Source organism: Perca flavescens, chromosome 2 (assembly GCF_004354835.1).
Source record: "Perca flavescens isolate YP-PL-M2 chromosome 2, PFLA_1.0, whole genome shotgun sequence".
Taxonomy (NCBI): Eukaryota; Metazoa; Chordata; class Actinopteri; order Perciformes; family Percidae; genus Perca; species Perca flavescens.
Window position 1 is genome coordinate 33470260 of NC_041332.1, and position 24271 is coordinate 33494530.

The following is a 24271-nucleotide window of genomic DNA, read 5'->3' on the forward strand; positions in this document are numbered from 1 at the left end:
ATATTTGGGTATTTAATGAGAGTTTAAGAGAGAGATTTAAAATCTCAGCTGCTTGATAGGGACTGGTTTGATCAGATTTGACCGTCAGCTGTCATCATATGTTAAGTACATTTTTCGAAATCTGGTTGTACAATAAAAGTACAGTATGTGATACAACCTTTATCCAAATATGTGTCACCTTGTATAAACTGTATTATATACTGACTAATTACTAAACTCCACCATTTACTAATATATTACTGAGTGTAATCTGCATCATGAGTTTTCTTTCAAATCAAACGTCTTAAGATATGACTGGGAAGTATTTTTTTTCGTCTTGTAACATTTTTTGACTTGATATGTGATATTATGCTACTTTGGTACACTAAGAGCATCTATTACTGGGAAAATTACAGACAATTCAAACAGGTTTTTAATATCCATTCACATTGGCACTACCACTGACTATCCGTCACTGACGAATCGATATCACGATGCATCACCTCCTCATTATTATATATTACTACACATGGTTTTCATCGCCAAATTTAAGCAGTCAGACATATATGAAATCCCCTTTTTATTGTATCTGAGGCTGAACACAACAGTCAACAGACAAAAGGCAAAAACAAAAAAAGCAGCGAGTGGACAATCAACAAGCAACATCAGTAGGCAATAACTGATTATGGTCTGTCACTGCATCCATGCAGAATCATCCACGTCCGTATCGCCACACATCGATACAATGATTACTTTCGATGCCCCTACTGTTTGTGTAACAATTTGCCCACAATTTAGCACATTAACCAGCCACATATTAGGTTTTGACCTAGTCATGTTATAGAAATGGGGCAACCATCCAAATTACTGAAGCATACTGACAAACTACAAAGTGTGATCCATTACACTAGTGGCACAAGGTGAATTCTTTTATTTAAATCCCTTTATTATGTGTTTACATGAATCAATATATAAAATGTGTTTATAAGAATAGAAAATAAGCAACAACTAAACATTTCCGTTAAAACTTAAGCAGCCTTTTTTCACGTGTTAATTTAAATAGTTAAATGGTTGTTAATATATATTGGGTTATGTGTGAACCTGATGGACTTGTTCCTAACTGGTCACACAAGCAGCCACGCAAAGTTGCCAACATTGGTAAACTAAGAAATCTCTCACTTTCACCATGTTTGCCTCTCTTTTAGCTGTTGGCAGACCAGGGCCTGGAGCCAGAAGACACATTTTTCGATTAAACTCCATAAATGAGTTATACTAAAATAATTGTTTCTACAGTATGTACAGATATCTTAGTCCCTTCAAAGCCAGCTAGTTCCACATCACCAAGATAGTTTGCTCCAGCACAAGATAGGCCATCTGCTAAATTTAACTCGATAATACAATACTCATCACAAAACAGTACATTTCAGGCTTTAGCTATTGGCAATGCTGTGTGTCATTTTGTGTAAATTGGTCATATAAAATTGACACTGATATTGCATAATGATCATTAGTACCAGACAGTGGCCAGCATGGCTAGCCAAACGCCTCTCTGTACAGGAAAATTACATCTCACAGATAAAGTTTTGTTCTATGTTACAGTTCTCGTCATTCCAGTCGCCGTACCCTGTCGCACGGTGCCAGAACTCCACACAGTCCTGGTTCCTCCCGCTGTAGCTGTTGGGCTGGCCTTTATCCCAGTACCTGCCGGACAAGGAGAGACATCCAACATGAAAATAAATAATGCTTTATTCTGTCCTTAAAGGTTCTAAGAGATATGAGTTTAGTTTCTTACGCTGTGGTCAGTGGTGTCCCATCTACCCATACCCAATGCCCTTCTACTCCTTCATCAGTCAATCCAATCCAGACTTCTTTATCACTGGAATACAAGCCATTGATGAAGCGCTATAAGGAAACAAATAAAACATTAAGTTTTTGCTGAGGTTTCTTACACAAAAGTTGGAATACTGGCCCTGAGGTCTAAGCTATTTTTTTTCAATCTTTGGTTCGCCTGGCTTCCTTGTGTAAGAATGCTTGTATATCCTCAACCCTTTTATGCAGAATCAAGTTATAGATAGCATGTTTTTCAGGGCAACCTGGGCTATCTGGATATGTATGTTGGAGGGAGGTCACACAATGTATAAATTATTATATGACTATAAATTCAAGTCAAGTCAAAAGAAAAACTAAACGGAAATAGAATCTCATAGAAATGTATTGTAATTACAGAGAGAACAATACTAAATTAGGCTTTTGGAAATTGTTATCTCAAATATTGGCAATCAGGGAAAAAAAATTTAAACACAGTAGCTAACACAAATATAAAACTATTTATATTTTTCCCCAAAAACAAGTCCATACGCTTTTATCCAAAACATTAGTTGTCATCTCCAATGCATCTTCTGCTTTGAAACATCAGGAGGCCAAATCACATTAATTTACACGTCCAGGGCTGACTGAATGACCTCCCGGATATATGGGAGATAACGTGAATTTTTGGATTCATAATGATTCGTTTATTTTACAAACATGATAGACACTGTAATTCCATGATGGATTAAACAGCTTCTGGGCGGTCTACAATTGCATGGAGGACCTCGTTGAAACAATGCATTTCTCTGCTACAAAAAGTAAGTAATTGCACTGTATTGATCTGGAGATATTCAATATGACATAAAACATGTAGTTTGGACTCAGGGTTAATGCAGCTCTAACTTAGTTCCAGTAGTGAACCTTTCAAGTTATTTTTCTAATAAATGAATAGGTGATTGAAAACTGTATCGTATTGTTTAAAATGTTGATGTTCGTGGCCGGGTTAGCTCAGTTGGTAGAGCAGGCACACATATATAGAGGTTTACCCCTTGACGCAGCAGTCGCAGGTTCAACTCCAACCTGCATCCCTTTGCTGCACATCATACCCCTCTGTCTCCCCTTTCGTATCTTCATCTGTCCTGGGAAAATAAAGGCCTAAAAATATTCTTTAAAAAATTTTGATGTTCTGCCCAACGTCATTGTGTTTAAGGAGACATGAACCAAAAGAGTAAAGTTGCAGCTTGTAAAGTCAAAACTACGAGCAGAAAGATGCTAAAAGGCTTTGTGGAGCTGCAGAGTTGGGTAATAATTATTTGTGGCTTTTACACTACACGCGATCCCTTTTCACATTATACATCGTCGAGTGATCCATTGGTAATGTGAAAATATCATTTATAGTGAAGCTTCGAAGAAGTAAAATGCCTTGAAGAAGGTGATTTATGGAGCTTTCATGGCCATTTCTCTGATGACACATGCACATACAATCATGCAGATATGTACAAACCCTTTCCTCTTGGCTTTTTATGATTGCCAGGTCTGCGCCTTTGCTTTGACAGTATTCTCTGCTCCGAGTCCAGTTTTTCTTGCCAACTGAGGTGAAGTAGCAGCTGTACTCGAACCTGTTCCAGCCAGTGGGGCACTTCCTAGGTGAAACTGCAAAATATCCACAAGCATTTAGTTGGTGTATACTTTTAAAGTGATGGTTTGTTTGTGGTAAAAAAAGGTTTTCAGCCACAGGAGAAGACATTATGCAATATAAAACATACTCAATGAGTATGTTTACGTGCACACCAATATTCCACTATTATTCTGAATAGGACAATATTCCGAATTTCAGTCATGTAAACAGCAACAAAGATGGAACAGAAGTGAGATGCCTCACTCTGTAGCTAAAACAGAGAGCTCAACACACCGGGTGAAAAGAGGAGCTGCAGCAATGTGCAGTACAACAAAAATATGGTGTTTTTTGAAAATTAAACCATGTAAACCTATTCTGATATAACCCCTAAATACAATTATGAACTTGAAAATAAGCATAATATGATTATATAAGTCTTTTTGCTTACCTAAAGCTATTTTCTTCAGTTTCTCAAGCTCCACCTGCAGCTCGTCTCTCTCAGCAGTCAGGTTGCCATTTTTCATCTGCAACAGCTCTTTCTCCACAATTGCATTCTTGCAACTGCTTTCAAGCTCGTTCTTTTCCTGAACCTTGGATGTGTAAGAAGTGCGCAACTCATCACATTCTTTCACCAGCAGGTTGTACGTGGCCTGTAGAGTTTCTTTCGATATCGTCAGGTTTTGGTGACTGCTTTCTATGGTGTTTTTCTCATTGGTAGTGAAGTTGTATCTGTCTTGCAAATGCTCTACCTTCTTAATCATGTTGTTGTAACTCATCTGCAGCTGCTCCTTTGTTCTGGTTATATTATTGAATTTGTTCTGTAAATTGTCCCTGTCTTTGGTCATTGACTCATAATTGGCCTGTGCCTCATTTTTGCGTTTGAGCACTGTATCGAAATGTTTTTGTAACAAGTCTTTGGCAGCAGTCAAGACATTGTTATTAGTCTGCAACTGGTCATTACTGGCTTTTAGCTGTTCTAACTCTTTAGTGGCAGCAGCATTAGTGGCCTGTAACTGGCTTTGGCTAACCGTAAGTGTATTTAATTTTTGGGTAAGTATATCGTTGTTGTACTGGATCCGGTCTCTGCTTTTAATTAATTGATCGTAACGTTGCTGTAACGTATTGCGGTCTACCTCAGAAATCTTTTTATCATTTGTCACTATCTTCAGGTTCTCCTGTAGTTTCTCTTTCTCAGTACTCATGGCTTTTAGGTTGCTCTGATGGTCTTGCTGTACTTTTCGGTCTGCAGGAGATGGGGGATATCAGTGAATGTCATTGTACCATGATATCAGGCAACTTTCTCAAACATGTGAATCTTTGACAGAATAAAACAAAGAGTTGGACTCACTGTGCACACTCTGACCTATGACCCCAGCCAACAGAAGAACACACAGCAGCCCAAGACCCACTGTAGCAGTCCTAAAAGGGCTGTTTCTCAGTGCATTCACTGAATGACAGCAGAGGTAGAAAGAGAAAGTTAAAATGAATGAAGTGTTCTGAGGAACTTGTGGTTCATTTGCTTCAACGGTATTACTATATGAGTGATGTTGCGAAATACTATACTAAACAACATGTTACATGTACCAACATAAATCAGATAATTTGCATAATGTATAACACACCAGAGGACTTATCAAACTTATAGAAATGGTGGCTTAAAATAAGTTGCTGAATCGTTGGGTGGAGTTTGGTGACGCAGACAAAATCTTACTTCGTTGTATATTTTGTTTTATATTGATTTATTTATTATGTTAAACTGAGAAAATGGTTATGGATTTATGAAACAAAACTCAAGTGTCAACTACCTGAACAATCATCACTTCATCACATTAATGCAACAATTATATAAATCTCATAATGTCATTTATCAGTCTTGCTCAGTGATTTGCAACATTGCCTCAATATAAAGACATATTTGGCACTTATTTATTATAAGTCCAATATTCACTCTCCTTTTAGCTCTTTTTTTGGTCTGCACCAACTCCTGAGGGAAATATCACACTTTTTAGCTGCCAGAAGCTCCACTGTTTTAATTAACTTTGTCTATCTGCTGTGTAGTGCTGGGCAGAAAGTGTGTAGTTGGTTTATCAGAATCTTTCTACCTGCCTGGTGCTGGCTGTTGCCATTAAAATGAGTCCAAATGGATGCCAATGTTGCTTTGTATTGGCTGATACACAATCCGCTATGGATATCAGATATCAGACTATTACTGACTCAAATAGCTGGATCGATGACATTGAGCCATCTGTTCAATTGTTTATGTTTATATTATCTATAATGTAATGCAATATAATGTTTTTAAGTTTTGATCATTTTGTTGCTACATTTAAAATGCTTAATTTGAATTGGAATTGAAGATTTGTTTTAGCAAGTTGTATTTATGTGTTACATTTTGTTTTACAAAGTTAGGAAAACAATGTTTAACGTAATCCTGATGTTGCCTTACACATACAAGAATAATCCCTTCCACACAGTGAGGTACACAGCTTATTAATTAAACAATGGCCTGAAAAAGTTGGTTAGTTGCTAACATGTTCACTCTATAAACTTTATTGCACCATATAAACTTAATTATGTAGAATTTTTGCTGAATGTCATGCCCCATCTCTCTCCCCTTTCATGTCTTCAACAGTCCAAAAATGCCCCAAAAATGATCTTTTAAAAAAAAAAGTTGGAGGTTGTGAAACTTAATCAGTGAGCAGAAAAATGTTTAAAGCTTTAGCTTTGTGGAACTGAAGGGAACTGATGACTGAGAATTTGTTATTATCTCATGGTTTATATAGTTAATATTGTCAGCCAACCCTATTTGGAATGAAGTTCTTATTTTATTACCTGATAACGAGAGCTTGCTGCCATCTCCTAAAAGTTGCTTATAGCCAACTTTACTGTTGTCCATGTCCATGTTTGTCACTGTAGAGGCACTGTACTGAACAGACATCTTTTCATCTGCTTAAAAAAAACAGTAGTATTAGCCTCTGAAAGAGTTACTGAGTTTTTCAATAAGGTTACTAAAAAAAAAGCTGTCCCCTTTTAATTAGTTCCCTGTAAGTAAGTAAGTTCCTATCTTGAAATAAAGAAGATCTACAGACCTTCTATTAACGTTACCAGCATTCAAACATGTGCATATGTTGTTTAGCTGCTGAAACTCCTACTTCTTTTTTGCTCATTGCATAAAAAAGTTGGTTGTCTAGGTTTAGCATATTTGTAGTTTAGTAATACCAGATTTACATAAAATGAATGCAACAATATATATACATATACATATATATATATATATATATACATATATCAACAAAAATAAAGCTTACCTCTGCTTGTAGACACGAAGATACAGTCAAAGAATTGGAAATATGAAGGAATTATTTTTTGAGCAATCTCGAAAAGAAAAACCTAACCTATTGACTCCCTGGAACTTCACTCCCTTAAAGTGTTGCACTTTGATATGTCACACCAACTTTAAATGGGTTTCTTCACACTTGTGGCCAGTGGGGCAGCAATTGAGGGTTGGTCAGTAGGCGGAGCGAGAGTCTCCTTCCTTTCTAATTGTTACTGAGTTAGTCAGAGAAGTCATTAGGTTGAACCTAACAGTTGAAATTAAACTCAGTATTTAGAATTGGAATTGGAAATTGATTTATTTGAATGATATAACAATGCACAAATAAACATTAAACTTGTTAAACAAGAGAATATGTCTTGGGACAGGTTATATTACCCTTCCCCTTGGGACCACAATGGAAATAAGCCTCAGGGCTTTATTGTGTTATCCTGACTTTTTGTTTTTAATGTACGGTTCATAGTTGTATCGTATTTTATAATGACATGGGCAAATAAAATCAATCAATCAATCAATCAATATAGCAATAATTGCTAGTTTCCACCTGTAGTCCCTGGGCAGGTACAACACATTTAAAAAAATATCACAAAACTATATATAAATGACATGATGTGCATAGTAATTAAGAACAAAGTTTAGTAAAAACAGGGGCGCCATCAGCCCAATCACTCTCTTTTCCCCCCCTCCCAGCACACACACTGAAAGAGTTCAGCAGCAGCTTTGGCACATCAGAGTACATGCAACTCCAGATATTCATTCATACAAAGATACACACACAGACTCACACATTCCCTTTCACACACACACACACACACACACACACACACACACACACACACACACACACACACACACACACACACACACACACATAAATACAGTAAACTCAAATACAGTAGACTCTTGGCCCCTCCTAGATTGATCTTAACACCGATTGTGCCTTATAAACACACTTTGACACACAATTAACTCATCAGTGAAATCAGACAGTTTGTGTGTCTGGTTGGAATAAATACCGGCCTCCTGCAAGGCCATGTGTCACGTCTCGTCCAGTGTCAGGTTTCTGTGTTTAGTTGGTTTCCTGTTTGTTTTCCATTTCCTGTTTTATGTTGTAGTCTCTCTGTTCTCCTATGCGTTGTCTTGTTTTACTTCCTGTCTTTTGATTTTTCCGCCATTGTGATTGTTTGCTCCGCCCTGATGTCTTTCACCTGTTCCCTAGCCCTAGTGTCACCTGTCCCTTGTTTGCTCGTTAACTCTTGTATTTAGTATCTGTGTTTCCTTTGACTGTTGTCAGGTCATTGTATTGTTTTTCTGTGAGAGTGTGTGTAGTCTGCCCCGTTGGTGTCAGTGTTCTTGATAGATTTGTGATTCGTGTTTTCGGGATTCTGTCTATTCCTGTTTTTGTATTTTGCCTGCTCTCTTCAGAACTCTTTTTGTATGGATTATTGATAATTAAATCCTCAAGCTCAACACTGCCTGTCTGTCTGAAAATAAAGCACTTTCAGTTGGTGTGATTTACGTAGCAAGACAAGGCAAGTTTATTGATATAGACATAGGATCGTAGTCATTGCTTAACAGGCAAAAAGACAACAACAACCACAACAAAACAGAAGTATGAAAAGGGATAAATAAAAGTACAGACACATTTTATAAAGGTACAGACAAGTTTAAAACTTAAAATAAATAAAAGTACCATAAAACGGCTCAGTTAAAAGCTTTGGAAAAGAGAACAGTCTTTAGCTTAGTTTTAAAAATGGCTTCAGTTGGGAGAGCGGATTCCACTGCAGTCAACTGACTGCAACTATTTGCCAATTTCACAACACAAACCACATGTTGACATGAACGGATATGAGTAAGAACAGATTTCACAAAACATGCGTTCACAAGATGCTGAACGTGCAGTTTTTGTGTCAGCGTACTGTGGAAGTCTGAGTCAAGTCGATTACTTAAGTTTGGTTCTAAAATGTATTTTCAGCAGAACGTCATGCACTGGGCTAATAAATCCATGCTGCATGCATTCTATTCAGGCTATTCTCATGAACCATTCACACATATCGCTGTGAAAAGTAATGCGCTGTAATTCGTAAGCTTTCCACGTATTTTTTTGCTGCATGCACCACAATGACTGCTGCTGTACAACAGTGCTGTGGAGGGAGGGAGGTCGGGGTCATAAAACACAATGCTTTGAAGCCAGGGAGCGGAGTTCAAAACTAAACACTTTCACCAAGGAAACGCGTGTTTGTTCTTCGGGAGTATTTTAATCCAAACCACAATCTTTCTATTTTTCATTCTGGTGCCTGAACTTAACTGTCGCAGCCGCATGACGTTCACTTTTTGTCAGCTAAACTCAACTGTCACGACCCCTGAATGGTCCGTCTTCTGGCGATGCCTGTTCCCGGCTCACAGTCGCCTTTTGTCGGCTAAACTCAGCTAGTAACTGCCGGTGATACGAGGGAGCTCGGTAGCCTGTGTCACGTGACCAGCCGGCGGTCGCCTATTTCGTAGCATATCATCCCATATATCACATACCATTAACCCCTGTGTTGTCTTTCCATGTCCTCTTGGGTCAAAATAGAATGTTTTTTCGATGACTTTGACATTTTTCTGACGTGTAAGTTCTATAAGCTTTGCACTTTGCAAGTAGATAACCTACACAGTAATAGGTTACAGTACAGTATGATATACAATAATGACATGATATACATAAACCTTGTTTCAGAGAGTTCTGGAATTGGAGGCCAACCAGGGCCCTCATGAATTCATTTACATAGATGAGGCAGGATTTAATCTGTCCAAAAGGCGTCGACGTGGACGAAAATATAATTGGAAAGAGGGCCACAGTTGATGTGCCAGGACAGAGAGGGGCAAACATTACCATGTGTGCAGCAATGGCAAATGCAGGATTACTCCTTCACAAATGTCAGGTTGGACCCTATAATACCGAGCGCCTCCTCGCCTTTCTCAATGATCTCCACCTGCGCCTGGTACCAAGGGTGGATCCAACATGCCAAGCGGTTTTATCCCAGGTGCGTCGCCTTGGATGATATCAGATGTGATGTTGATGAAAACATGTAGCCTAACCCTGAAGATTGCAGGGATTAGATACAGTAATTTTGTGCTTTTTTGTTCCCCCTTTTTTATCTTGGCTTTTTTCTTTTTTTTTTTTTTTTTTTTTTTTTTTTTAAATGCATGCATTTACTAAACCCAACAAAAAAAAATGTTGAGGCTTCAAGAGAAACTGCAGTGCAAAACACAATCTATGATCAATACAATCACTATTGTCTGCTGTATAAGGAAAGACCTGACACATATAAAATAATGCAGATTCTGTAATTCCATGAGATGTTAGTGTTTTGTATGACATTGTTCTATGATTGACTAAATGTTCCTGTTGGGAGAGAACGTGTTAGTTTTTTGGAAGAATTATTTGATTTTGAGACATGATTGCATTGTTTTGGTAAACATAGTGTATTGTGTTAGTGAATTATTGTATTTTGAAAATCGGTGTTGGAGTTTAGTTTACAAAGTGTGATTTTGAGCATGAAATTAACTGTTTTGCCAATTGTGTGTTGTAGGTGTGTTGGTGCGTTAAGAGTTTAGGAAAGTTGTTAAAAGTATTGAAAAAACTGTCATAGCGATCGTGAAAAACTGTATTGTTACACACTGCATATACCCTCAGTGGCCACTATATTTGAAAAACCTCCCGGTTAAGCTCACTTTTGTGGATCACAACAACAGTAACAGGTCCCATTGGAACAATGCAAGCTGGAGCGAACAATTCAAAAGCTCTAATGGGTCCATAGCTTGTCAGCTGTTCAGGAACTCTGCTTAGTCAGGTTCCTGTGTGAATATCACATGCTGTAGGTGATACAGCAAATCAGCATTCTGTAAATGACACAAACCATCCTGAACATACAGCATACAGAGGGAAAGGGCCAGGAAACACACAGCTGCCCTGGGGAATGTGGGGGTGCGAGTGCTGTCCCAACCACAATCCCCCAGAATACCCTGGACCACTGTGCCAGGATACGTGACCTCCATTCATTTTAATTTTTATCACATTTCTGTCTGATATTTAATAAAATGCAATGGAGAAAAGAGGGCTGCAACTAATGATTATTTTCATATAGTCGATTAATCTCGATTAGTTGTTTGGTCTATAATATGTCAGAAAATGGAGAAAAATGCCAATCAGTGTTTCTCAAAGCCGTAGATGACATCCAAAAATGTCTTGTTTTGTCCACAACTCAAAGATATTGAGTTTACTGTCACAAAGGTGCAGGAACTAGAAAATATTCACATTTAAGAAGCTGGAATCAGAAACGTTCTTTCTTAAAAAATTACTCAAAATGGTTAATCGTTTATTAAATATTTGGTAATTATTTCATAGTTTACAACTAATCAATAAAACTTTTCCGCTCTAGAGGAAAAATAGGGAATGTTTTTGTCGAAGGTGTATACCCTGGACTTGTGCACCCATGTGAATATATTGGTGAATCAATATAGACCAATTACATAGTTGCTAAATAACTATGGGGTACATTTGTGCTTTTACTTTGGAACAAACAGAAGTCCAGGGAAAAGAGTATTGTCAGGAATATACTGTAGGCCTATAGCCTATCTGTTACTGTGTATGTTGGAACCAGGATGGTCCAACTGGATCTATGTTGCTTCCGCTTCCCCTAGCGAGCTGGGTCGTAGCAGTAGGCCTGTTTATGGGGAACTACGTTGAAATAGGTTATTATTATAAGTTTATGTGGCTTGACACTGTTGTTACACAGGGTGCTGTTCATTGTTGATATGGAGTACAGTAAGTAGAAAATGTTTTTAATGATGACATTTCTATAGTAAATACAACTGACCTGAAAGCAGCAGTGTCCATCTTACAGTCAATATAGATGATGAGTATGATTGATTTCATGTCCTGTTGGTGTTTTATCTGTTATGTATTTATTTGACTGTAGTCTCACATTGCCACGGTGCCGCTACAAAAATAGCCTTGGGAAGTGTTTTGGTGGAACATGTGTACGTTCAAAGGTTGTTTTAGTCGTGCAACAGAAAACTCAGATTGGACAGATAGTCTAGCTAGCTGTCTGGATTTACCCTGCAGAGATCTGAGGAGCAGTTAACCATAGTCCTCACAAATCCACCGGAGTTTAAAATGCCAACACAAAGATAGCGGAAGGTGATGGACATCCGGCCAAAAAGAGGGACATTTGGCGGCATCTGTCAGAATCATGAACACTGAAGGACACCAACACTGAAGGACAGTCATTGAAAAACTTTTAGAGTCAATGCACATTATCTATAACCTGACTCCGCCAGATGGATTGCTTCGCATTTGCTCGGCATATCCATCTGGGAACTTTCCGTTGGAGAACTTTTGGGAAGGGGTGAAAATACTGGTTAGCTGATTGGATAAACCATCTGTCTATCACCACCTACGTTGGGGATAGATGGGCCAACTCAACCAGTCGGATCAAACTCTTGCCGAAACCAGTTGGGAGAAGAGCAAAAACATCTTTTCCTCCAAGAAAAGCCTCCAGTGCTGTTTTTTGCTCTTCTTTTAATGAAGGAATACTTTCTAATTCGGATAGTAGCCGCCACTCACTTGACCAGCAATCTTTGATGCTGGACACTCATTTATGACCTGTGAGTCCGGTGTCGAGTATGTCACTCTCATGTACCTTGTAAAAAGCTTTCCCAAGGGACAAAACATTTCAAGCTAATTCAACTGAACTAGATGGTAAAATTCTAGTAATAGTAACCCACAGCTGTTAGGCAGTGGTGGAATGTAACTAAGTACTGTACATTTACTCAAGTACTTTATTAGAACAATATAATGGCCTAAGATTCCAGCTGAAATGATTAGCCGATTAAGCGCTTAGGTGAGTGACAGAACTGTTTGGATCGTTTCCAGTTTCTAAAATGTGAGGATTTTTCTGCATTGAGTACTTGAATTAAATTATTTTTTTTATATATATATATATATATATATATATATACACACTTAATCTCAGAATATAAACTATGAATCTGCCTTGAGTACTTTTAATACTTCCTAATGATACTAACATGCAGTACATTTACTTAAGTAACATTTTCAATGCAGGACTTTAGCTTGTTTCAGTATTTTTTACAGTATGGTGTTAGTACTTTTACTAGTAAAGGATTTGAATACTTCTTTCATCACTGCTGTTAGGGTGCTAACATATACTGTAGTAGCAAGGCATTTTAAATTGTGATAATGGTTAGGACATGTGTTTAAATACACTTCCCCACAGCTGGTCAACTCCCCTCGCTTCTAAATGGCTACACTCAAACAGCGTATCCTACTTAAAGCTGCTTTAGTTTGTTCCTCACGGCTTGCTGCTCGCATCTATGCAACCCACCTCCTCCCTCCCTAATGCTGCTGCTGTCCCCTGACTCTGCTTTTTCATGGTGCTCATGAAAGGTCAGGGGACTCCTCTGAACAGAGCCATACCGCCAAATTTAATTTGTAATTTTATTCAATAACATTTTCTAAAGCATTTTTATTGTCTGTGTTGTTCTTGACTTTAATGGACCTGACCGAAGTAAGAGGAAGTGAGGAGTCTTGACGGAGCTGTGATCCACTGCTACACCCTTCTGTTATCTCATACAAGCAGTGGTGTTTTCAACATCAGTTGATATGTGAAAAAGAGCTTCAGACAAGAGAATCATGAACACACAGACGACCACTCCATGGAGACAAACACTTTGTAGTTTGTTTGAATGTAACACTGATAACAGAGTAAAGGCTGCAAATAGAAAGTCTGCAGGACTTTATGAATATGAGCAAAGCCATGCATGTGAGAGATTGATTTTTAAATGATTCCCTCCTGGGCATTCATCCAATTTTAAACTTAAAGCAGAGATCTTCAACAGGGGGTCCGTGGCCTTAGGGGGTCCTTAGAGTTACTGCAGGGGGGGCTCCAAATTATTGTTAATTCATAATGTTTTTTCAGTACAGAAAAATACTGTGTACTTCTATAATGTGAGACAGGTGCGTCGGAGGGGGATAAGTCAGAAGTTGCAAAGAAACTCACGCACACTGTCTAACTTGCAAAAAATAAATTCAATAGTAGGCAACATTTCAGTACTAGACATATGACATATGGATGATGGGAGTTTCTTTGCAACTTTTGAAAGTTTTTCCAAAAAGCAAATATAAATCAGCCTATTTGTGAAAAAAACACATTGATGATAGGCTTACTGGCCAATACTGTAGGTTAGTTAGTCTCTAAGGTAGCCATCCACAGATACAGTTAATCCTAAGGATTCACTGTGCCACATGTGTAACATTAAAAGATGATTTATATGGGGCGGCCTCTAGCTCACCCAGTAAGAGCGTTCGAACCTGCTGCCCTTTAATGCGTGTCATCCCCCATCTCTCTCCCACCTTTCATGTCTATCCACTGTCACTCCATAATAAAGGGAAAAGCCCCCAAAAATGTATGATTTATAAAATCATACCAACACTTTTTTTTGTTTTCTATGCACTAAAAAGGTATGTGAAGGCTTTAGGCTTTTATTGTAAGCCCAGTTTAATATGCAACTAAAATATGTAGGGGGTCCCGGCTCTGTCTCTCTCTAGATAAGGGGTCCTTGGCTTAAAGGTCATGAGGAGTACACTACTCAGTCTGTTGTATAATGTTGTCTGTGGTTCTGGAGGAAGCCTTCCAAAGTTTGGAATCTCATCTTGGTTTGGCTTTTTATTTTAATAGAAAACCTGTGTTACTCTTCGAACATGAGGTGTAGGGTTTGAAGACGGTAGATATTTAGGAGGAGGAGGGGTCTAATTAAAGACACTATTGAGTTGCATTTTGGGAAATAATTGATTATTTTTTATTAAAATATTTTGATTTTATTTAGGTCAGAATAGATTTTTTTTAACCTGTCTCCTGTGAATCCCCAAACTTTATAGAAACACAATGTTATTTAGATAATCTTTATTTAATCAGGTAATGTCATTGAGGTTGAGAGGACAGCAGATAAAAAGAAAAAGAAAACATAACCACACATTGCAAAAGCAAATACATGTATTGCATCAGAGGCAATCACAGACATCATTAAATGGGCAGTACTCAATATTGAGAACATTAATATAGCAGCAAGCACAAAGTTGCTATGTAAAGATATAGGGGAGTAATGGCGTCCTAAGCAGAGAATGAATCCATACTCCCTCTGTGTTGTAATCCAAGCTTTTTTGTGTCTGTCACAACTTTAGCCAGGCTTTTGTTTTTCATTGCCCTTCTTGTCTTTGCCCCACTAAAGGCTGACTTATGCTTCTGCGTTTAACGCTGTGGGTATTTAAGTAGGTACGTGGAGATGACGTGCACCCCTCAAAAATGTTACGCTAAAGTGTGCGGACCTTTTCCTTGTTTTCATTGCTGTCTGTTATTGGTCCAGCACCTGCCTTCAACAGTATTTGAATGTGCGTAACTTCTAATTGTTTGCGGTCAAAGTAAGCCATGTGGAATTCTGTCCTAATAGGTTCAGTGAGTGGTGCTTAAGATAAGCATTTGAGCACACAACCGATGCTGGCATTTTTCTGGTGCATATGGAGTGGGGAAGGCTTCCCTTAGTGCAGGTAAATGTGCAGTGCTGTTGAATGCAGCCTTGGCCTGACCCCTCCCATGGCCAACCCCCTAATCAGGACTAGGCTTCATAAGGCACCTGTGCTCCTTTGTCCTCTCTCTCCTTCCTGATCTGTCCCTGCTGTGGCTAGTATTGGATGCATCGAGGTATGTGAAAGGCAGATTTCTGTCACATTTCATAAATATTTCCAAGTTAACTGTTTAAAGCGCTGCCTGGAAACTCTTGTTAGTGATGGTGAGATGAAGCCTCATGAAGCATTGAAGCTTTCAAGCAAAATTGTTCGCAAAAGGGTTCATTTCTCGAGCCTTCATTTGTTCACATTACCTCCTGATGGTCAAAGAGTGTAAAACAGGCAGATATATTACAGATGATCTAGTGATCTGTGATACATTGTATCAGAGATGGGCTTTGACTGTATTTTGCACCAGTGAAGACTTAGAAATAAAGATGAAGAAAAAAAATCAATATAGTGTGTATTTTCCTTTGGTATAACATAATCATCATAACTGTATAATAAACAGAAGATTTCCTTGAGAGGAATGTGGCTATCCAATATGGTCATAATATAATAGCAGGAGGGGCAATATTAGTAGGCTATTCTAAAACTGTAAAGTGCCAGTGGTTTAACCAGGCAGAGGGCATTGAATGTGCTCGTGTACATCATGGATGTGTAATAAAACCGGTGTAGAGTCGAACCACATCATAAACCAGTAACGCGGTATGGACGGGCAGCGAGGCTTCGGATGTCATTAATAACATAATTTGTCTAAAACGAAACAAGCCTCGATACGCGCTTCGCGGAAACAACCAGGATTTCTCGACACGCTTCAAAGCCTCGGCACAGAACTCAACATCGCTAACTCTTGTTGCCCCTCCTGCCCTGGGAAGGGGATTTTGTTCCCCTAATGTCCCATCTCAGTGGTGGTGAGTAAGTTCACGGTTTTAAATGGAATTTTAAAATATAGTCAAGTTGAACCTGGTTAATTGTACTTAGTGTTTTGCCCTAATTGTGTATATTTGTTTTGCCTTTACTTTTGCATAGTTTTACCCAATTCCAAGTTTTGGTTCCCCCCACCCTCATTGGTAACCCTTGCAACACATACAAGTAGACCTTCAGTTCACTTCAGTTTAGTTGTCTGCACTCCCACAGTGTTGTCCACATGAAGTGATCTTGCTATTCTGCACATCGAGGCTGTAGTGGTGATGGCGGACCCTGAAGAAAATTTGTTCCATTAAGGACAATGTTGCACCAGGTGTGACGTACCCGTCAGTGACCCCCACACAGCGAAAACCCAGACGCTGGTAGAGCTTGTGGGCGGCGGGCATGTACGCTGTGGTTCCCAGGACAACAAAGGAGTATCCGTGAGCGACGGCAAATTCTAGAACCTTCTGTCCCAGCGTCACACCGACTCCACAACGCCGACAGCTCCGCTCGACAGACATCCGATGCAACTCGACAACACCTTCGGACTTCTGCCGGCCGAGTGCTGCTACGACACCCACCACTTTGCCGTCCAGCACTGCTACCCACAGACAGGAGTCTGAGGTGGAGAGCAAGGAATGAAAGATGAATAAAGGATGTGAAAATGAAGGGGGGGAAATCATTCAGTTTAAAGCATAATTCACTCAAGTCTTTGTTTTTCACGCAATCATAGAAACCGAAATAACTCATACGGGCATTGAAGTGGTCTGAGCCCAAAGCCCCCACTCGTCCTTTGTTCCGTCGCCTTGGTTTACTAAGGCTTACTGAATATGTCTTTCATAATGCCTGCATGATATTCCAGATCATTCACAGGTTAAATTACCGATTGTGTGAGCTTGTTCCAATTTCTCGTCCCCAGCACATTAATGACACAAGGGAAAAACGCCTAATCACTGGCAAAAAAAGGAAGGCTAAAGTGCACAAGCCTGAGTGTAGTTTGTAGGGCGCCGGGGGCTCATTCAGATCTGAAATGAGCTTGATGACAACTCGTCGCATTCTGTCACCAAGTATTATATTTGTACTTTGTTTGTTAAGTCTATTCTGACAGGATTTTTTTGTAGTCTCTTGTAGTGTCTGTATTTGGTGGTATTTGTCCGTGTTGTGTCTATTGTAAATTGAGGTTTTAGTGTCTGTATATTCTCTGTTGTGTGTTTATTGTATTAGGGCCCCCTCTGAAAAGCTTTTAGTATTAGTATTTGGGGTTCCCCATTTCACACGGCCTACATATGATCATTGTACCTTTCTGAAATTATGTTTTAATGATACGATGATGATGTGTGAATAAATAATTACATGGCAATGGCATAGCAACAAGATATATTTGGACTGCACAACCAACCTGATCATATCGCAAAAACATGACATTTAAATGATACAATATACAGAATATATATACCTGGGGATTTCTTGTAAAACCCTTCCATGTCTCCCATGTCTCTGCTCATGGCCCGCTCCAGGTAACCATGGATCACACGTCTGCTGTAGAAGTAGCGTCCACACAGCACAATTATAGGGAGGAGTCCTATCACCCACCAACACATGGTGATGGCAAAACATGCAGCTGCCAGAGGAAAGATACGGACCAGATGTAAGAATGTGAAGAAAATATGAAGTTGTAGCACATAACTTTCTCCGTGGCTTCAAATCAAAAACAAAGGTCTACGGGACAAGACATAACCACAGAAAGCAAAAAAAACAACAATGTAAAACTAAATTGAACATTATATTATAAATTACAGCAACATACAAACGAAAAGAAAGAAATGCCTGTTTTTTCAGCAATCAAGGGACTTTTATGGAAAGATGGGTCTTTAAAAACCTTTTTAAGATGCGTCAAGAAAATACAGTCTTACTGTAATCATGAATTACCACCTGACATCTTTTTTTTTTCTAAACTGCAGAAGCAATCGCAAAAATATTTGATTACCTGTCATAGCGGTATAGAGCAGGAGACTCTCAGGATGATGTCTCAAGCCTCTGAAGGCGGTGTCTGCTACCATTTCCATCAGCCCTTCATAAAAGATCCGCTGTATCTCCGGTTTGTCTGCCGCCTCAAACTCACGCACAACAACAGTTTGGAGTCCATTTCTCTGTGTTTTTTCCTTCATGTCAAGTGTGATTAGGATGCAGAGGATGCAGGTGCTTGTTGCTCAGGTCCAACAGCTGAAAAATACTTTCAGTATTAATGCTTGTTTGTGCTGTGTGTTGTGCATGAGTTTGTCACTATGGGCCCCTTACAGATACCATTGTCAAAACCACTGGGCAACTCACACCCTTCTTATCAGCTCCCATAGTTGAAAAGATATGTAGTTCTTAGTGAAAGGGTAGTCTCCCTTTGCCAGACCTTCCTCCACAGCGCTGCGGAGAAGGGTCTGGCTAGTCCACAGCATTCCTGGATGGGATAAAAAGGTGCTCTAGTTTATTGGCATTTCTTTAAACCAATCACAATTGTCTTGGGCGGCGCTAAGCACCTGGCTGAGTCACGGCGCCTCTGCAAAATAGCCTCGGGAAGGAACTTGTTTTGGTGTGTACGTTCAAAAGTTGTTTAAGTCGTGCAACAGAAAACTCAGATTGGAACGAGTAAAGCTGTATGGATTTACCCTGCAGAGATCTGAGGAGCAGTTAACCATAGTCCTCATAAATCCACCGGAGTTTGAAATTCCAACACAAAGAAAGCAGAAGGTAATGAACATCTAGCGGAATTTCCGGCGGAGCAATCCTGGAAGTGGAAGCTGGTGCCAGTCAATTTGTTGAAGAGGAACTCCACTGATTTTCCACATCAAAGTCTAGCTGCGTTTAATTAGTGGTTCAACATGCCCTTGTTCACTTCCCCTAAGCCCCTAACTGTACAATAAGGAAATTGCATGACATAGCCACAGCTGGCCAAATTGAGAAAAGGAAAGCCACTGACCTACCTTACAGGTTCCAGACGAGGCGAGTGGAGGGTCTGAGTTTTAAACTGATTAGGTGTAATGTTTTCATAACCCAATGTGTACTTCTAGCTTTACTTGCTCAAGATAGTAGGGTACAGAAAGCTACAGATTCGACGAAAACTAACAACCTATAACATGTTTTAATGACATGTTTCCGGGTACAGCAGGTCAAGCAGGTCTAGCAGGTTCCACCTCCTCAGTGCCGCATCTTTCCCACTGTCTGTTAAAGGTCCCATGACATGCTGCTTTTTGGATGCTTTTATATAGACCTCTGTGGTCCCATAATACTGTATCTGAAGTCTCTTTCCCGAAATTGGTGCAGAATTACAGCCACTACCAGCCAGTGCCACAATGAGCTTTTCTTAGTGCCATTTCTGTGTCTGTAGCTTTAAATGCTATTGAGGAGGATAGGAGGGGGGGGGGCAAGGTGGAGGGTGGGGGTGTGGCCTTGACCAACTGCCATGCTTCGCTTGTTTGCAAGCCATACGCACAACCGGTACATACGGGTACTTCGCTAAGACTAATGGCCGTGCCCCCTTTTGGGGGATAGAAAACAGACAGTCAAATAGAAGTCAATGCAATTTGACGTGTGCTTGGATCATAGTTTTGACAAATGTGTGTTGATTTTTTTTTTTTCTTGTTAAACAGATGGTTTGTTTTATACACATGTCTAATGTTTATTGTATAACATTGCCCGAACCTGAGCATTCACGATACCTGAATAAACTAAGGTTGATTGCCGTCATGTCCCGTCTTCTCCTGTATCAGTCGATCAATGACCCAACACGGTGGCCACATACTGCTAAATGTAGAAATACATATCTGATTAAATCACTATTGTTAGGCTGAGTGTCATCTGTAATTAATCAACCCGTTATTAATAACCAACTGTTCGATCTATTAGCTGAGATTTATTTGGAGATGACAGTCTGATGCTGTTAAACTGTTAGCAGCTTCCCACTAAAGCTAACATTAGCTATCCATTAGTAGTAACTGTCACCAGCATAATTTACCACACTGACTGACAATATTCACGTTTCTTATGAGCCTCATATATCGGTGTGAAAGTCTCGATTAACCCGCTACACAACAGCGGTTTCTCTCCTGACGTGACGATTCTGACGATTCTGCGATTCTTCCCTCTCATAGGGAGCCTCGGCGATGCTGGTCTGGTTTCTAGCCTGGAGCCAAAGCCCTATCTATTTTAGGACATGGCAAGAGGACAAATCGAAGACCGGGGTTTTTGGATGTATTATTGGTGCAGCAAACTACTCAGCAACCTTTCGGCATAGTTATTAATTCAAAACGGTTTGTTTTAAAGTAAAACTTTTGAGCGATATACATTTCCTCTGTTACGCTGTTGTCACGGGATTGTTTTCCCCTAAAGGTGGGCGTGGATCTGTTCAGAGACATTCTATGACGTTGCGCCGCTTGTGCGTATGATGTCTTTCTCTTTCTCATGGGCGGGCCAAATTCTCTGGGTGGGCAAAGCAGAGAAAGGGGAGGTAACCTTTCCCCTTATGACGTCATTTTTTGACGAGCCAGCACATGACCGCACATCAGGTCACCAGATGGTGTTGCTAAGAACTTGCAATGTATAACTATTATCAGACCGGCCCTCGCGGCCTCGAAACACTACCGGCCCACCGGGAAAAGTCCAGACTCTTCCGATTGCCACTCCACTACTGAACGCACTTGATGCAGTAGCGTTAAGCCTACAACTGCCGGTCAATCCGTAGTTTGGGCTAAAAGTGAACGAGGGTAGGTGTGTTCAATTTCACTCCGCCGCTCCTACCCCGCCCACTTTCCCTCTGCTCTCCAAGTGGCCTCTGTGCGACCAGAGCCAGTCTACAGAGAGCCCTTTCACTCCCTATTTAGCCCCATTGTACTGAATTTGGTGGCAGTTCCACCAGAGTTCCACTGGGGGTGATCGCAGGCAAGTGCAAAATGAATGGGACTCTATGGAGCTAGACGGATCAATGAATGAGTACTTTACTGTATGTCCTTTTTGATTTCTTACAGGTTGAGTCCTTGTTGCCCATAACACGCTAGCATTCTGCTAATGAATGCTGATTGGTCAGTGAAGGACTGATTACGACCAGAGATCCCACTTGATGGCATCCGAAGCGGAACCAGAATGTCAGAGTGAATATTGCGGCGTGGTCTTTAAAACATTAGCAAACCTCTTTCTAGCACGTGTATTGACAGGGAGAGCCTAACCTGTCAGCTGTGTTGTCGATGCCTCGAGAGAGAAAAAGGAAGTGACTTAGAGCTTGCCGTAAAGCAGTATCTCTGTCATTGACATTTTAAAAGGTGCAACAAGACCATTCAAATCATGCAAAACAACAGAGACACAAAACGCCCCCACACACACACTCACTCACTCACTCACTCACGTGTGTGTGTGTGTGTGTGTGTGTGTGTGTGTGTGTGTGTGTGTGTTGGTGTATGTGGTTTACACGGACAACACGCCAGACATTTCACCTGGGCTCCACGGACCTAAGGGTAATACGGGGACTATGCCAAAGTCCTCATAAATCAAAGAGCGGAATTGCATTCTGTAGTGTCTAAACTACATAAATTCTCTTTTTCTTTGAAAGTCCTCATTTACCACTTGACCTGATTTTGAGTGTATCCCAGTGTATCAGAACAGCGACGCCACTGCTGGGTTTTATATTGCAGTTTCATACACATTTCTGATACACACGGTGCATTTTGGCGGGCTGTCTTGTGATTGGCTGGTTTACGCGCGTGGGCGGGGCCAAACGGAGGTCGACTGGAAGCTCCGCCCAGACATGCCCGGAGCATGGCCCAGAGACGTTTTTGTTTAAAACTTAAATGGACCACACCTGGGAAGCGGCATCTAGACGTCATGGACTTACTAGAGGATTAAATACATACAGGTAATGTTTATATTGTAAATAGATATTATAGATATTACTGTGAAATGTATAGCTATATTTACAAGCATGTGCAATGTTAGCTGAGCTAGCTTAATTGGCTATCAACATGTGTGCTGCTCATTAAGCCTCAGGCTAAAGCTGTGGAGGACAGCAGGTAGAGATGAGGACAGAAGCAACATTGCCAGCAGGTCAAATTTGGTAGTTTTGTTTTTAAAATGAAAGCTAGCTAGGTTAAGTTGAGCTGTGGCTACGGCATGGCTTAACAAGCAGGACGTAGCCACATGCCCTGCTCGTTAAGCCTCGTTTAGCATTTACGTGAAGTGGATGTCTGCAGAGAGGACAGGAGAGGAGGACTAGAAAGCAGCTAGTTGGCAGCTCGTTTTTTTTTGGAACTGGAACAAAAAGAACTAAGAGGATGTACTGATATCATCTTTGGTTTTCCTATTCTGTAAGTACTAAGTTGATTAACAAGTTTATGTAACTGTCTGTCTGTATCCACCTGTAGCTTTTGTAATTGCTGAGGTCTGGACCTGGAAGCCTTAACTTTTACCACAGACATTGTGTTTGTTTTAGAGAATCTTATATTTTCTTAGTAGCCCAACATTATTTTGTTTAAATATGAAGTTGCAGTGACACAGGAAGGCTGGAAGATTTATCATTAATAGGAGTACTTTCAGGCCATTTAATAAATGTAATGTGTTTATGATGTTTTGTTAGTGTACTAAACCTGTAAGATAAATTAATTGGTACCCATAGTAACCAACCACAATGATCAATATACAAAACATGAGGGAAAACAGACCTGACAGGTATCTGGTGCAGTGTGTTATTTCAAAGAACTGTTCATTTAGTTAGCTGAGGACAGAGGCAGTAGTATAAAGCACCATGGTTTCTATAGCAAACAGCACCTGTTTACTGAGCCTCCTGCAAATGTCTGGGTTTAGACTACTTTCCAAATATATGACTATGTTGAATCTAGTAAACTTGTAGAGGGATGGGACTGCCTTTTCTCTTGTAGTTTTACATACTTTTGACCATTCTTTGACCAGTCAGGTGCATGTTAATTTGAATAATTCTAAAACCGATCTAATGCCAGAAGCATCACAGTGATAACATTTCATGCCCTGGTTCTTTTTAATGTCATAATAATCTGTAATTCATATTGACCAAAGAAACCAAATTTAAAGGACTTTGAACCCAAAAACACAATGTGAATCCCATTACTGTCACATGAAGAAAGAGAAAATGTAGAGCGTATGATATAAAGAGAAGAGAAATCAGACAGACTGTATCAATTTAAGATTTTATCTTTGAAAAGAACACAGCTGCTGTTAGTTAAAACATTTTTTCTTGCTACCTGTCTGTTATTTTTGGATGGTAACACTGAGCAACATGGTCTATGAAGCCTACTAGAGATTCGCTCGATTTGTTTTTGATTAGAGAAATTACCTTGTGTGGTCAGTGACTTTCTACACCATCAGAAAACAAAATCAGTTGGAGGCAGGATGAAGTTTAGTCTGAATGTGGTCAAGCACAGCTGGAGATTAAAGCAACTGTCACCCTTCTCCTGTTATCTATTACAGACTCCCACCAGCCTGTTATTTTGTGAGAAAGATGTTACACTTTTTTTATGTATTCTTAAAATAATCAATAAAATATGTGTGGTGCAGTTATGAGCACATCATTTGGCTTCTGTCCAGATGTGGCTTGTACATTACTAATTTATCCAGAGTTTTGTTTTCTGATCATGCTTGTCCCAGTGAACATTGTAATCCTGACAATCACTTTTGGTAATTTAGGCTGTGGCACCTGTAAACAGTAAACATGCAGCGGCGTAGACGCATTAATCCAAAGGATGATGCAAGATTTTATGTTACTGCTGAAAGTGACAAAGTGGGACTTGACATCAAGTACATCAATGCTGTAAAAGGTAAGTTGAATCTTCTGACTGTTTAATCATGATTCAACTTTAATACATATCACTTTTTGCCACTTATTTGTTGTTTTGTCTTTGATGAATTAGGCCGTGGCATCTTCACCTCTGTTCCATTTGAAAAGGGAGACTTTCTATTGGAATACAGAGGTGATCTAATA

At 39.8% G+C, this 24271-nt stretch overlaps 2 protein-coding genes across 3 annotated transcripts; both read right to left on the minus strand.

The window, feature by feature from the left end:
* Positions 1-546: 546 nt before the first annotated feature.
* LOC114573710 (CD209 antigen) lies at positions 547-6863 on the minus strand. 2 transcript variants are annotated; one of them, XM_028606028.1, is made up of 7 exons: positions 6715-6863; positions 6239-6352; positions 4755-4853; positions 3855-4649; positions 3293-3441; positions 1772-1881; positions 547-1680 (listed from the first exon to the last, which is right to left on the minus strand). In XM_028606028.1, exons 2-7 carry the CDS (start codon positions 6342-6344, stop codon positions 1542-1544), a joined length of 1398 nt encoding a protein of 465 aa, XP_028461829.1. In that variant the 5' UTR covers positions 6345-6352; positions 6715-6863; the 3' UTR covers positions 547-1541. The 2 variants fall into 2 exon arrangements, with proteins under 2 accessions (XP_028461829.1, XP_028461822.1); XM_028606021.1 differs by having other exon boundaries at positions 6239-6355.
* A 9624-nt stretch (positions 6864-16487) lies between these two features.
* On the minus strand, positions 16488-18449 carry LOC114562953 (N-acetylaspartate synthetase-like). The gene is made up of 3 exons (XM_028589669.1): positions 18269-18449; positions 17738-17902; positions 16488-16900 (listed from the first exon to the last, which is right to left on the minus strand). Exons 1-3 carry the CDS (start codon positions 18447-18449, stop codon positions 16488-16490), a joined length of 759 nt encoding a protein of 252 aa, XP_028445470.1.
* Positions 18450-24271: the final 5822 nt, after the last annotated feature.

Excerpts from the sequence above, each read along its gene's own strand:
- LOC114573710 (XM_028606028.1), bottom strand. The coding sequence starts at position 6,344 with ATGTCTGTTCAGTACAGTGCCTCTACAGTGACAAACATGGACATGGAC. Across the intron at positions 1,882-3,292 it reads TAAAAAGCCAAGAGGAAAGG|CGCTTCATCAATGGCTTGTA; the intron begins GTTTGTACATAT and ends GTTTCCTTATAG. Across the intron at positions 1,681-1,771 it reads GGGACACCACTGACCACAGC|GTACTGGGATAAAGGCCAGC; the intron begins GTAAGAAACTAA and ends CTTGTCCGGCAG.
- LOC114562953 (XM_028589669.1), bottom strand. The coding sequence starts at position 18,449 with ATGAAGGAAAAAACACAGAGAAATGGACTCCAAACTGTTGTTGTGCGT. Across the intron at positions 17,903-18,268 it reads GCTCTATACCGCTATGACAG|CTGCATGTTTTGCCATCACC; the intron begins GTAATCAAATAT and ends TTCCTCTGGCAG. Across the intron at positions 16,901-17,737 it reads GTTTTACAAGAAATCCCCAG|ACTCCTGTCTGTGGGTAGCA; the intron begins GTATATATATTC and ends TCTCCACCTCAG.